Source organism: Tamandua tetradactyla, chromosome 3 (genome assembly GCF_023851605.1).
Source record: "Tamandua tetradactyla isolate mTamTet1 chromosome 3, mTamTet1.pri, whole genome shotgun sequence".
Classification (NCBI taxonomy): Eukaryota; Metazoa; Chordata; class Mammalia; order Pilosa; family Myrmecophagidae; genus Tamandua; species Tamandua tetradactyla.
In genome coordinates, this window is record NC_135329.1 from 176,519,791 (window position 1) to 176,532,857 (window position 13,067).

Genomic DNA, 13,067 nt, shown 5'->3' on the forward strand with positions numbered 1-13,067 from the left:
AAGTCATGAAGTTTCCATTTTTATTTTGTAATCAATCAATTTTTATAGCATTTACATTCAAACAATTACAAATATGTTTTATATATATATATAATTTTTTGTTTCAAGATCAAATGGTTTGAGATGAGGAGAGGGTGTTTGGGGAGGGGGATAGGCAGCTGTATGTGGGGACCATTCCATGGTGTTCTCCAACTTACTTTCTCAGTTGGTTTATCTGTTAGTTGACCATTACTGGCAAACAGTTGACAGTTTCTTGTTAACTTTTTTCTCTTCCACTTATTGTTACTTTATCCCTTGTATATTGTCTTAAAGACAGGAAGCCAAAAGAACAAGATATTTCAATGCAAGTTAATGAGGAGCTTAAAAATGACAGTAATTATAAAAACTCATTTCAAGGCACTCTTCACCAGATTCCTAAATTACATTTGTTTGATTAATATTTTTGTATCATACTTCAAGATGTCTTATACTTCAAAAATCAGTAAAGAGAAAATATGGTTTTATGGATATATTACCCAGATTGGCTTTTTAAAAATTAGGAATAAAGACAACCGGTTCTTTAAGGGTAAAAAAAAAAAACTGATTATGAAGCTCAATCCAAAAATTTTTTTTTCTTTTTTACAAAATTCTGAGAATAAGCCGGTTGATTAAGTACAAACTAAATATCAGGTCTTGAAAACAGTTTTTGTCTATTTCAATATGATAACATATAGGTAAATCTTAATCTTTCGTTCAATGTATATTCCATCCTTAAGCTAGATACAAGATAAACATTATTTTTTAAAAACTTGTTTGTCAAGAAATTTGCTGTCTTTTATACAATGAAGGTAAATCAAACAGCACAAGGAGCCTAGAATAAGAAAGAGGTCCTTTAATCCTGTATAGCTTAATATAATGCCTGGATACGTCCCAGAGTATATTAAGCAGATAATCAAAAGGTATTGTCAAAGTCCTTTGAGGGATGAAAGAAAAAATATGGAACTATTAAACTTTACCACTGGGGAAACCCCTGATACTGTGTCAAACATTAGGGACATCCAAATCAATTGGCCAAGCCCTTGATCTTGAGGCTTGCTCTTGTGATGCTTATTTATTTAGCAGTGAAGCTTAGCTTACCTATAGGAATGCCTAAGAGTCACCTCCAGAGTGATTCTTCTATTGCTCAGATGTGACCTCTCTCTAAGCCCAACTCTGCTTACCCTCCCCATCCATGGGACATGACATCCAGAGGTGAAAGTCTCCCTGGCAACGTGGGATATGATTCCCAGGAATGAGCCAGGCACTGGCACCATGGGATCCACAATGCCATCCTGACCAAAAGGGGGGAAAGAAGTGTAACAAATAAGATAGTGGCTGAGAGAGTTCAAATAGAATCAAGAGGCTACTCTGGACGTCACACTTATACAAGCTTCAGTTAGATGTTGCTACCTATCATGCCAAACCATTCCTGCCAACCCTAAAGAACACCTAGGGCTTTATATGAGATTCTACAAAGATTCCATGCATTAGGATTACTTTCCAGAAATTTACAACCTCCGTATGAGTCCCTGGACCAGATAAGACCTAAAATGCAGAGGACCCAGCCTCTCTAGAACATCAAATAGTTCCATCCCCCTATCCCATATTAGTGACAGACGCTTCCAACATGAAAAGGTTAGAATGGCCATAGCCCAAACCCCCTAAAAAGAAGAACAGCAAGATCAAAGGTAATGATGGAGTTATACAGAGAATATAGGATTTAACAAATGAATATGATGGCTGAATCATTAAATTGATATCACTTTTAGTGTCCAATATCTTCGAGCAGCTAGAAGTAAAAACTTAAAATTGTACAGTTGTAACCCAAACTCTGAAATATGTTCTTCAACTAAGTGTGATGCTGTGCTTTGAAATTTATTGCTTTTTTGTATATATGTTATTTTTCACACAAAAAAAGAAAAAAAGTCGATTGTGGTAAGAAAAAAATATTTAAGCCTTCTAGCCTCCTATATTCTGGAGTAACTAGAAGGAAAAATCTGAGAGGATTAAATGGCAGCCCATGACAAACTCTGGAAGCTGTCCTGTAACTACTTGTTGAAGTAGTTGCTTTTTTATTTCTTTGCTTTTTATATATGTTATATACACAATAAAAAAGTTAAAAAAAAAGTCTATTGTGATTATAAGCACACAGCTATATGATGATGTTGTGAACCTTTGATTGTACACTTTGGATGATTACATGATATGTGAATATATAATATGTATCAGTAAACTTATATTAAAAGTAAAATTAATAAATAAAATTATTTATTTTATTAAATAATTTAATAAAAATTTTAAAAAGTAAATCAAACAGCATGTGTCCACAGTGAGATGGAAAAAGTCAAAATTTATCAGACATAATGAATAGTTACAAATATTATTAAAAACCATATTTTAAATGTACTTGATGATAAATCTTTAATAATATAGTGATCTATAATAAAATATTTTACTTAAAATTCCTTTACCGTGCCACATGAAAATGACAAAATGATTGAGAGTTTGAAAAATTATGTGTTAAGGTGAATGGGGTTTGGCAGTTTAAAAAAGAATTGAAAAGTACTGGACCAAGCAGTTAATCTCTGTAATCAGTTACCTGAACCATTTTTGTCACTCAAAAGACTTTTATAAGAATAAAAATTTGAATTATTAAAAAAATAAATGTTACTCCTTACTGTAACTTTACTCCTTACTGTTTCAGGGTCAAGAAGTATTCTTTGGTTTGATCAATAGGAAAGAAAATACATATTTTACCCTAGTCAATCTATTTAAGATGCACATTTTCTGTTAAACCAGGATGCATTTTACAATCTGTGTCATCTTACAGTAGCACTCAGCCAGGCTGCAGTTGTGACCATAGTAACAGTTGCACATGCATGAGCATCAAATGTGGCAGCATCAAAACTTAACGGGTGTCAGTGACTTGCAGACAAGAGAGGTGTTTTGTTTTGTTTTAACCCCTAGGAACCAAATGCTTGCAGGGAGGGAGTGAATCAGAGATGTTTAGCAACATTCTTTAAGCAGGAGTCAAAAATAGGCTAACTCTACTTAATTGCAAGTCAGCTTAGGAGCCCAGCACCAATGACTCTTAGTTCTGTTATGGATTCATTTAAGAAATACTGCATCATCAAACTCTTGGTACAGAGGTTGCTGCCATGGGTGACCATGGACAGCAGAGTCTTGAGTCAAATGCTGAATGTGAAAAAGGTTTAGGAATACTGAAACCAACTTGTTTCACTTAATGTTTCAATTTTTTGCATGTGCACATATGGTATATGATACAGTAATCTATCTAATTAAATGCATAACAGCCCTTTCGTTAAGTATAAAATAAACATGTAATAATTTTGTCATAGTTTAACTTGAGTGTTTTTGTTACTGTTGTTTCTTAATGGTACAAAGAATAATGGTGCTTCTTACAATTGATAGCATTTTAGATTTAATGAAAGAGAGTATTAGATTTGGGATTTCAGTATTCCCTATCCCCACCCCCTTCTCACAAAATGGGTAGCTTGAATGAACGAAAATAATTGCTGTGTAGGCTGTGCTTCTAGCTGCTGGTTGTGTTCCATCCTAATAAAATGCTAAGGGCTATGGGCAGTTTTTGTTTGTAAAAGGGACTTTTTTTTTTGCACAAGGCTCTTTATAGCATGTGGCCCCTATTTAACTGTCCCCCAAATACTTCATGGGAGGAGAAATGCTAGTAGATCTGTTTCACATGTCTGGTTTCCTAGGAAGCATTGGGTTTACTCTTGTTTCTTTTGCTAGGGGAGCAGGCTGCATCTTTATTGAAATGTTCCAGGGTCAACCTTTGTTTCCTGGGGTTTCCAACATCCTTGAACAGCTGGAGAAGATCTGGGAGGTAAGAGGAGAATTCTTCCTGAGAAAAAAAAATCTGCATTTCAAATGAATGAAGCAGTCCATCTACTTTGAAATATTGAGGCATGTATTACTGTTGTAGAAACCATGATATTTGCCTCAGATTTAAGAAGCTTGGGAGTGAGTGGTCAGGAAATCCAATGTTGTCCCATAGCAGCCCATGAATCCACCCCACCAATGAGAATTGGGTCTCCTGCTCCCTATTATTATTTTTTATTTATTTATTTATTTATTTATTTATTTATTTATTTATTTATTTACATGGGCAGGCACCGGGAATCGAACCCAGATCCTCTGGCATCGCAGGCAAGCATTCCTACCTGCTGAGCCACCGTGGCCCGCCCTCTCCCTATTATTATTACTGTCTCAATTTCCCAGGGCATCTCTGCCATTACTACTTAGGTGTGTCCCTACTTTGCCACTCTCATATCTTATCCTATCATAGATATGGGTCTGGATTTTTGTCAACTAAAGACAAGACACTAAATTTTCATAGAATCCTAATATAACAGAGGATTTCCATGTTAGTGTGAGAGAGTATGCTATTTACTGAACTCTGTAACCATAACCAAATTCCTAAGGTGTCATGGTCTTTAAATTGGAGGGTTTAGCCCTCTCTATAATGTATCCTACTCCCTTTCAAGTTTTGCCAACAGCTTCAAGTATAGGTATCTTGGGAAATTTGCCAGAGTACGTTTTCTGTGTGCAGGTGAGGAAAATTGTCTTCATTTAACTTCTTTACAATTTTGATTTGATAGCCCTGAACTTTTTACCTGTCCAGGAATGATATAATTTTTTCATTATTAAATTGCATTCTCAATGTGAAGTCCTTTATTTCTTAAGAAAAGCTGTTGAGTTTATCTTTTATACACACATATAGATACAAGGGAAATTCCTCTGGGAATATTTAGAGAAAGGGAAAAGAATTAATTGCTAGTGTAGGGAGAGCCATTGACTCACCTATATGGAGAAAATCCATGCAAATCAGTTTGGTGCTACAGATTCATGACCTAATAAGCATTGTCTCCTGACTAAAATAAAATATGCTTTGTGAAATTAAGATTTTTTTAATAGAGATGAATCACAGCTATTAAATCTTCTTTTGGAAACATGGAAAAATTGGGAAACATTCATAAACTGAAAAAACATTTTTCAAGCCACAAGATTTTTGTTCTTGAAAATCCCGTGCAAGAGAGTTGCTGCCTTCAAACAGCATCAGTATATTTGAAAAGAATATTAATATGTTCTTGAATATTCTAGAAGAGCCCACAAGAATATACTAATATATTTGAAAAGTTGTATATAAATTGAATTTTTTATTTTACACACTGTTTGCAAATGATCATAAATTTAGCACAGCACATAGAAGTCCTAGAACAGAAAGAATGGGTTAATATTTTCTGGGGTCTGATAACTCTCTAGTTATTCGTTCAACTTTCCAGAATTGGCCTTGGTGACTGACACCAAACCTCTAAAGAGTATTTTAGGTAATTCAATAAATGAAAGAATTTGGACTTGAATTTGGGCATAAGTACCAGAGAATGAGTGACACAACAAAAACAAACCTAAACATGTCTTAAATCAAACCAACAGATCCAACCCAGGAAGTCATGTTCACTTATCCTTATCATACTGCAGTAAATCAAAGGGGCTTTATTTTGACATTTTTGACAGCTCATTACAAATTTAGAACAAATAAATACTAAAAATAACACTGGCCTAGAATCAGGAGACATGAGTTCTGAACCCAGTTCTAACTTGAGGTCTGAGGAAGAGTGAGTCACGTAACTAATGTTTTAAATTGTATTTGATTCTTTAACTCCATGAAGCTGTGACTTCTTTGAGCAGTCAAGTTAACATCACGTTTCCCATGAGTTTTAGTCTGTATTCTTCTTTGTTCACTAGATTTTCCACCATTATTTCTCAGGTCTCTTAACTTATATGACTCAACATTGACTTTCAATCTATGCTCAAAGAGATAGTTCCAAATTTCTTAGCTATATATTATGGGCACAAGGAGGTCCGATTCATTTTATTTCATTTCCCCCCAATCTTGTACAAGGAAGTTGAGACAACAGTTTTATTATCACATTTGTCACTCCACACTCTGAGGACAAAGTAAGAAAGGCAACACATTCAAGAACTATGCTGTGTTTTATACCACTACATCTCAAGCAGTTCAGAAAATTAAACAGATTTCTTATATCCCGGAATTTGTGTTTTACTGAATGTGGTCTACACAAAATGAATTAGGAAGCTATTTTGGGTTCTCTGATGTCTGATGTAGGAATTGCTTCTTTAAAAACCTTGGGTCCATTCTAAATCTCCCAACCTCTAGTCACAATTTTAGTATACGTTTATCCTGATATTTCACTCTTAGGTATAAAGATACAAAGAGAAATCCTGAATCTTTATTTTGCTATCTTTTTGAGATGCCTATATGAGAATGTATGTGTGTGTGTATGTGTATTTTTATATCTGAGTCTTTATCACCACTTTCTGACCAAATTTTTTTAAACATCTAATTCTTTCAATAAGTGTTTCTAGCAAATAATCCTGGATTCAGTTCTAAAATGAAAATAGAATAAACTATACAGACTTTAGATCCATTAATCAAAGTACCTTTAGTTTCCATTCCAGCAAAAGCAGATAAACGGCCCTTCCAACCCACTGTGGTTAAAAGGTAGCACTCACTAGTACCATTTTAAGAGCCTTTGGGGAAGAAGTAAGTCGACAATTTCTGACTTTGTTTTTCCAGACAGTGAAATGGAGATTTAGTAATTTTCTCAAGTGAGAGAGAATTAAATAACTTTCACATAGAAACTTGAGCATCAAATTTCCAAATAAAGTAGATTAAATTTTTGTTTAAACTTTAAAAATCTCTAACTTAAAGCTTGTAACATAAGATTTCTTTTTAATGTATCCATTTTATAGGCTTTAGTTAAACACAGTACAAAGGTACCAACAACTCTGGTAAGTTTCGTCTTAGAGAAACTATGGATGTGGCCATTTATTTCTTTAAATGTTTTCCCTTCATTACCTTTGCTTTCTTTCCATTGTGCTTTGCCAGCCAATGGGAAACGTATGGGCACACGTGAATCACACTCACTTGTTTACACATGCACCGTGTAAATACGAAAGATGTGGTGGGTTAAAAAAAAAAGAAGAAGAAGAAGAATTAGCTTCCCATCCTCTGGCCTTCTCCCACAAAAGAAGAATTAGTCCAGTTGGTTTTTCAAAATGGATTCCAGGACTCTTAGCGTTCCCTCAGGCTCAGGGTGGTTGATGGGAAAAGCCTATAATCCTCTCAGTAGCTTTGCAGTTTGTTTAGGGAATGGATCAAAGAAGGAAGATTTCACTGGGTGGCATGATCTTTTTTTGTTGTTGTCTGAGGGAAAATAGCACTTCAGTGTCTTTTGTGTGAAAGCAAGCTTATATACACCAAAAAGTATACCTCTCAGCCAGAGTCCTAGTCAGCAAGCTGGTAGATACTAAAATCTGCATTCCTCATTGATTCTATTCAGTCACTGTGGGCAGTTGGCTTCCTGCCATAGCATGTATGGCATCTGTACCTAGTGCTTTACAAATGGAGTCATTGGACTCTTGCTACAAGGGATGCTTCTAACATAAGTTCTATTGCAGTGGTATAACAAAAGCTATCAGTGTTTTACTAATACATCACAAAAATAACATTGCTTCTCACTCCCTGATATAACTGGCTGTGGGGTTTTATGGTTATCAAATGATGTGCCTAACAAAATGGTAAGATGATATCTACAGGGGAACTCACAGCAACAACTCCATCTAAAACCTGAACTTTATCAGCTTTGTACTCCAAAAGGCTTTTGTTGTCACACAACATCTTAATTAAAAACTAGAGCTTCAATTTGGTAATCCAAAGCACAGGCCAACTGTTTTTCAAAAGTGATACTTCCTTTACAATCCACAAGCGAAGAACCAAATGCCATATTCGAAGCCGCTGAGCCACATAGATAAAAAAACAAGCAGATGAGATGAATTTGGTAAAAAGGGCCAGAGTTAGATTTGGGGTCATTTTTAGCCAGCATTTCACTGCTTAAAGGTCAGTAATCCAAATCTTTTCATTTGGGCAAATCGGGGTACTGCTCACTGCCTATGCTGAGGCATAATTAGGTCACCAGGAATCTCATGTTGACACATATATGGTCATCCGATGTAAGGCAAAGGGACAAAATTACTCCTACTTCTTTATAGCTCCAACTCCAACATGGTGTCTTAATGCAAAGTGATTGTGCAATAAATATTTAGTGATGAGAATATGACTAAACCAGGTCTGCCTCAGAATGACAAGTGAGTTAGTGAAGATGTAGGCTCAGGACCAAAGGAATACACTACAGTTTAGCTCAAGAAGCTAATGTGGGAAACATTAAAGTTTCTTCCTTGCATATATCAGCTGGCATAATGTGATACACATCTACTTTTTTTCTTCTTTCCCCTCATTTGTCTTCCACGTCTCCATATCTGCTCCATCTGCCTCAACCTCCCCCCTCACCTTTCTTTGTCTTTCTTTGCCTTTATATAGATACTGGGAGTCCCTACAGAGGATACCTGGCCTGGAATCTCTAAGCTACCCAACTACAATCCAGGTAATATTGATCTGAACTCCTGAATACTCTGAGAATTAACAGTGCAAGGAGAAACTTAGCTGCAAAAACAGGTGTCCTTCTTGTATTGTCACCTCAACAGCAAGTGTCTCCTTGACTGATCATTTTAAAAGAGTACATCAAAACAATAGTCAAGGTTAGAACAGGTCTCCTCCTCTGTAAAATACGCATAACAAGCTGACTAGAAATTTGAAATGACTATTATGGATTCCATATCCATTTCCTAATACCTGATGGCACAAAAGAACAATTCAAAAGCTGGACTCACTTTTGAGTCCCATGACTATCACTGAGTTTATTTTATGGGTTATTATATCTCACAAAGTGTAAAGAGAAATCTATGCAACAGAGGAGAGGTAGAAGTTCTCCAGGCGTAGGACAGGCCAGGTGAGATGTCTCTAGTTATCCTTAACCAAGCACAAAAAAGCACTACCTCTAGACCTGGCCCTTGGTAATTTTCAGTCACTCATTTGGTCCTCAAAGCTTGGCTCCTAGGAGTGAATTTGGAAGTTTTGGAAGTATTGCTCATGTCAGAAATCTTTGAGAAGGGTTCTCAGGGCCAAGATAAAGGGGTCAGATTATCTAGTAGTCACTTCAAGGACATCAAGACAAAAGGGAGACAGGCCATGAGCCATGGAATGAAAAGGTGTATCAGAAGCTGGAGAAGTAAGTAATGGCCATGCCAATGCTGAACTCTCACTAGCAGGATCAGAGGGGAGGTAGATACATATAGACAAGGCCAAGGTTAAGGTAAGTGTGGTCCAAGCCATATTTTCTCGCCTTTGCAATCTTATATTGTCCCATTATTATTCTTCCCAAATGGTTGTCATTACCAACTTTGGTATGATATGATCCTTGTATAATGAGAACGAGTAATTGTAGGGGGATTAAAAATGCAATTCAATAGAAAACAGAATGCATAAGAGGCTGGGGATTTTTTCCCACTCCTCTCCAAGCTCTATTACTTTTTCTCAAATGGTTACATATACATAGAGATCAGGCATCATGAGCTGACCAGGATTATGAAAACCCTATAGCAGATTTAAGACTAACTCTAAAGTCCTCTCAGTTGTTTTGTGAATGGTTGTAACCATTACTGAAAGGCTTTAGGGTCATTTATAAGTGGTCCACAATTTCAGTTTGGCTAGAGTTTAGCACCTGAGAAAAAAAGCCACTCTCAGCCACAGGAATTAAAATGGTGCCGTTCCTCTTTGACCTGAGATAGGGAAAAAAAGAAAAGCCTTCTCACAGTGACCACAGTCAAGCCTGCAATAGCTCCTACCTCCAGTTGCCACGCTGGCCGGGAACCTGGGTTATCTTTTGCCATCTTGCCTATATGTCTGCTTGCCCATCCTCCTTTTCTGGTGAAAATGGGCTTCCTCGGCTTCCTAACATGGATGGAAGCAGAAATTTAGGGTCACAGATGGGTTGTAGAAAACAGTTTGGATGATGTCGAGGCAAAGCTGCTGTAGTAAATATATGCTGTTTCCCCAAACTTTGAACATTTTGGGTTTCAAATTGGTCGAAGCAATGGACAGTGATCCTTAATACAAAAAGCCTTGGTAAGAACAATAAAAAAACTTGGACTAAATGCTTTCCTGCCAAGTTCTTTTCTAAATAAGACAAACGGCTTCCAATAAACAGTGAAAAATACGTTGCATTTTTTCATTTTGCTCTTGTTTCAAAGTAATGTGTAATTTTTCATTTATGAAGAAAATTTCCTAGGTCCAATATCATTGAGGAACATACTTTCCATTGTTTTTCTAGCAAGGATTCAATTAAATTCAAATCAGTCATTTTTTTCAAGCACCTACTGTCTTTCAGGCGCTGTGCTGTGTGCTGGGGCTGCATGGATGGGTTAGGTGCATTCTCGGATCTCTAGAGCTTGAGTTTGTTTCCTTCACCCACACGCTGTCACCAGTTGTCATTGCCCAGCACTCATTTGTGAGCTCTGCTTCTATAGGTTTGGGCTGCTTGTGACAGTGGGTGCAGCTGAGATTATGGAAGGAAGGGAGTCATTTTAGCCATAACCAAAATGTCTGTCCCCATGGTAGTAAAAGTTCAGCATATCTTGGACAGGGATCACTACTATTGAAAACAGAATCATAAGGAAAAGTGTGTTTTTAAAAGGAAATGCCCTTATGTGACTTGAGAAGTCCCTCTTGAGTCTCCCCACCTCCCATCCCAGTCTGAGCTGCTGAAGTGCATCCATGCACTTCAACTCCGGTTATTAAAGGTGCACAGAAGAGGGGAAAGAAGCCAGAAAATATGGCACAGATGAAAATTATGTTAACGTCTTTCTAGATTAGATTGCCATTCCTTTCCTTTTCATTCGAAGTAGCAGTAAGATTCCCCAACTTTTGAATTAAGTTGATACAACAATTTGACGACACCAAATGCTCAGAATTTGGGAGAACCAGCCAACATCCGTCTGCACCTACCCTGCTATTTCTAGGTTCTATCTGGTCTCTATCTAGGAGAACAACACAGTTTCTGTTTGTATAGGTTAAATAAATATATATCACCTGATACTGGCCCAGCTGGACAGGTTTCTCTCACAGGTTCCCTGTTTTTTTCTTGGGACTCTGATGAGCAGAGTTGTAGGTTTTCTAGCCATCAGTTAAGACTCTTGTGCTTGATTAAGTACAGGCAAGGTAAGGGGGGGATACGATTTTAGCGTCTGGCTTCACTTTTTTCCCTTCCTTCTTTCTGCCCTACCACCTACCACCCCCATTTTAAGCAAGCTAACTGAGAACTCTGTGTCTTCCACTTCAAAGGGTCAGTTGTCTTATTTTGATGTGGGCAGATTGAGAAGTAGGCTTTGAAAAGTAGGCTCTTTTTTTTGTTTTGTTTAATCTTTTCTCCTGGGATAGCTTTCAGAGCAATATATCCAAGTGTCAGTGAGGGGGTTCTGACGAGCATAGATTCCCAGGCTCTCAGCAGGATCGTTCTCTAACAGAAATATAAAAGTGAAATATTAAAAACCCTGGAACGTGAACTCCATCTGCAGAGTAGCCAGTGTCTTGCCTGCTTGCACCATGGGAAAAAAAAGATCTCCTTGAAAAAAGAGGGAGAAGGAAAAAAAGTGCTTTGAGTAAGAGGTTTACAGGTTTAGTAGAGCATAGTAACATCCCCTCAAAGAAGTGGGTGTTGCTCTGTGACCCCCCAAAAGGCGCCTCTTTTGACTAGGCGGCCAGAACACTCACCCTTCCCCGGCAACACACCCCCCTTTTCACATGCGAACCGAGGCTCCCGTGATTGGCTGAACAATAAACTGGTCACACTTGCTAAAGGGCTGCCATCTTTCACACAATTAGCCAAGACACATTCATCAAACTGGCGGGGACCTGGGACTGTGCTGGCCTCCTGCCGTGGGGGAGGAGATAGGTTTTGGTGATCCTTAATAGGGATCTGCAGGAAGCAATAATAAAGAATGGCATGCTAGAGGGGATTCTACCATTAGAAAGTTTGAAAAGGTGAAAGCCCCCAATGCTGCCATATTTGGGACAGACTGGGTTTGCGGCACGGAGGACCCCAAATGCTTAGAACAGCAAACTGAATCTTTTATCCTGGTTAAAATCTACTAATACAGGACAGTGGCATGAATTTAAACAGTGCACCCTCGCTGTTTAAAATATCACTTTGTGAGATATTTTTATGAAGCTTCTTCCGTGGTCCTCTTAGTTCCACTCTTCACCCCCTACCCCTCCACCCGAAGAGAATGCGCTCAAAAGGCACCCCCTTTGGGGTCTCCAGCATTTCAGGGTCCAATTGGACAGTGGACATGCTGAACCATATGGCATATGTTTCACCACCAGAACCAACAGGAATAAAGCATGTGTAAGAATCAGGAGAAGCATTTAGAACCAATTCAGAGAAAGCGGTCATTGGTAAGGTATTGGTCCTAAATCAAATATTTGGAGGATGTGAAAAAGAGTTAATTTCGAGTGAAAAAAAATTATCCTTTGTACTTTCGATGGTAATGTCTTCTGACTTTTCCAAATTCCTTTTAAATAGATTTTTCCAATAGCAATATAGCGCTGATAAGATCATACCTTAGGGAGACCAGTTTGCTACAGAATCATGTAGGGCTTTTTAGAGAATCAACTAAATATTTAGACATTTCTCAGCTAAAGTAAACGGAGGCCCTTATTCCTCTGGAGGTTGTCCAGTCACCATCTCATTAGATGTGAAGATCCTGTGATAAAGAGAAGCTTTTTCTCTTTCTTTTTCCTTCTTTTTTTTTTCCTGCCCACATGATTGCAGCCCAGTTGTGGTTTTTAATGTCATTGATTGTTTCATCCAACTCCTTTTGCTTCACTGAAAGGGTCTGTCGTAGCTCTGTTTGCTTCCTTAAACACGGTTTTTGAAAGCGCTCATGCTGTGTGAGCTCAAATCCTAGCATTAATGTACTGCTGGGTTCATTTCACCACACTCAAAAGCGCTGAGTTTAAATCCCTCTCAATTCCATTTGAGGCACCAGAAGACTTTATCCTTCTCCACTAATGGTTCCAAGTTTACATC

At 37.6% G+C, this 13,067-nt stretch overlaps 1 protein-coding gene across 2 annotated transcripts in view; it reads left to right on the forward strand.

Moving 5' to 3' along the window:
• The window catches only part of CDK15 (cyclin dependent kinase 15), a 93,704-nt gene that overhangs the window by 54,995 nt on the left and 25,642 nt on the right, over positions 1–13,067 (forward strand). For both annotated transcript variants that reach the window (XM_077152006.1, XM_077152007.1), the window contains exons 9-10: positions 3,790–3,883; positions 8,462–8,525. In XM_077152006.1, coding sequence (XP_077008121.1) covers positions 3,790–3,883; positions 8,462–8,525 — 158 coding nt within the window. The remainder of the gene's footprint in view (positions 1–3,789; positions 3,884–8,461; positions 8,526–13,067) is intronic.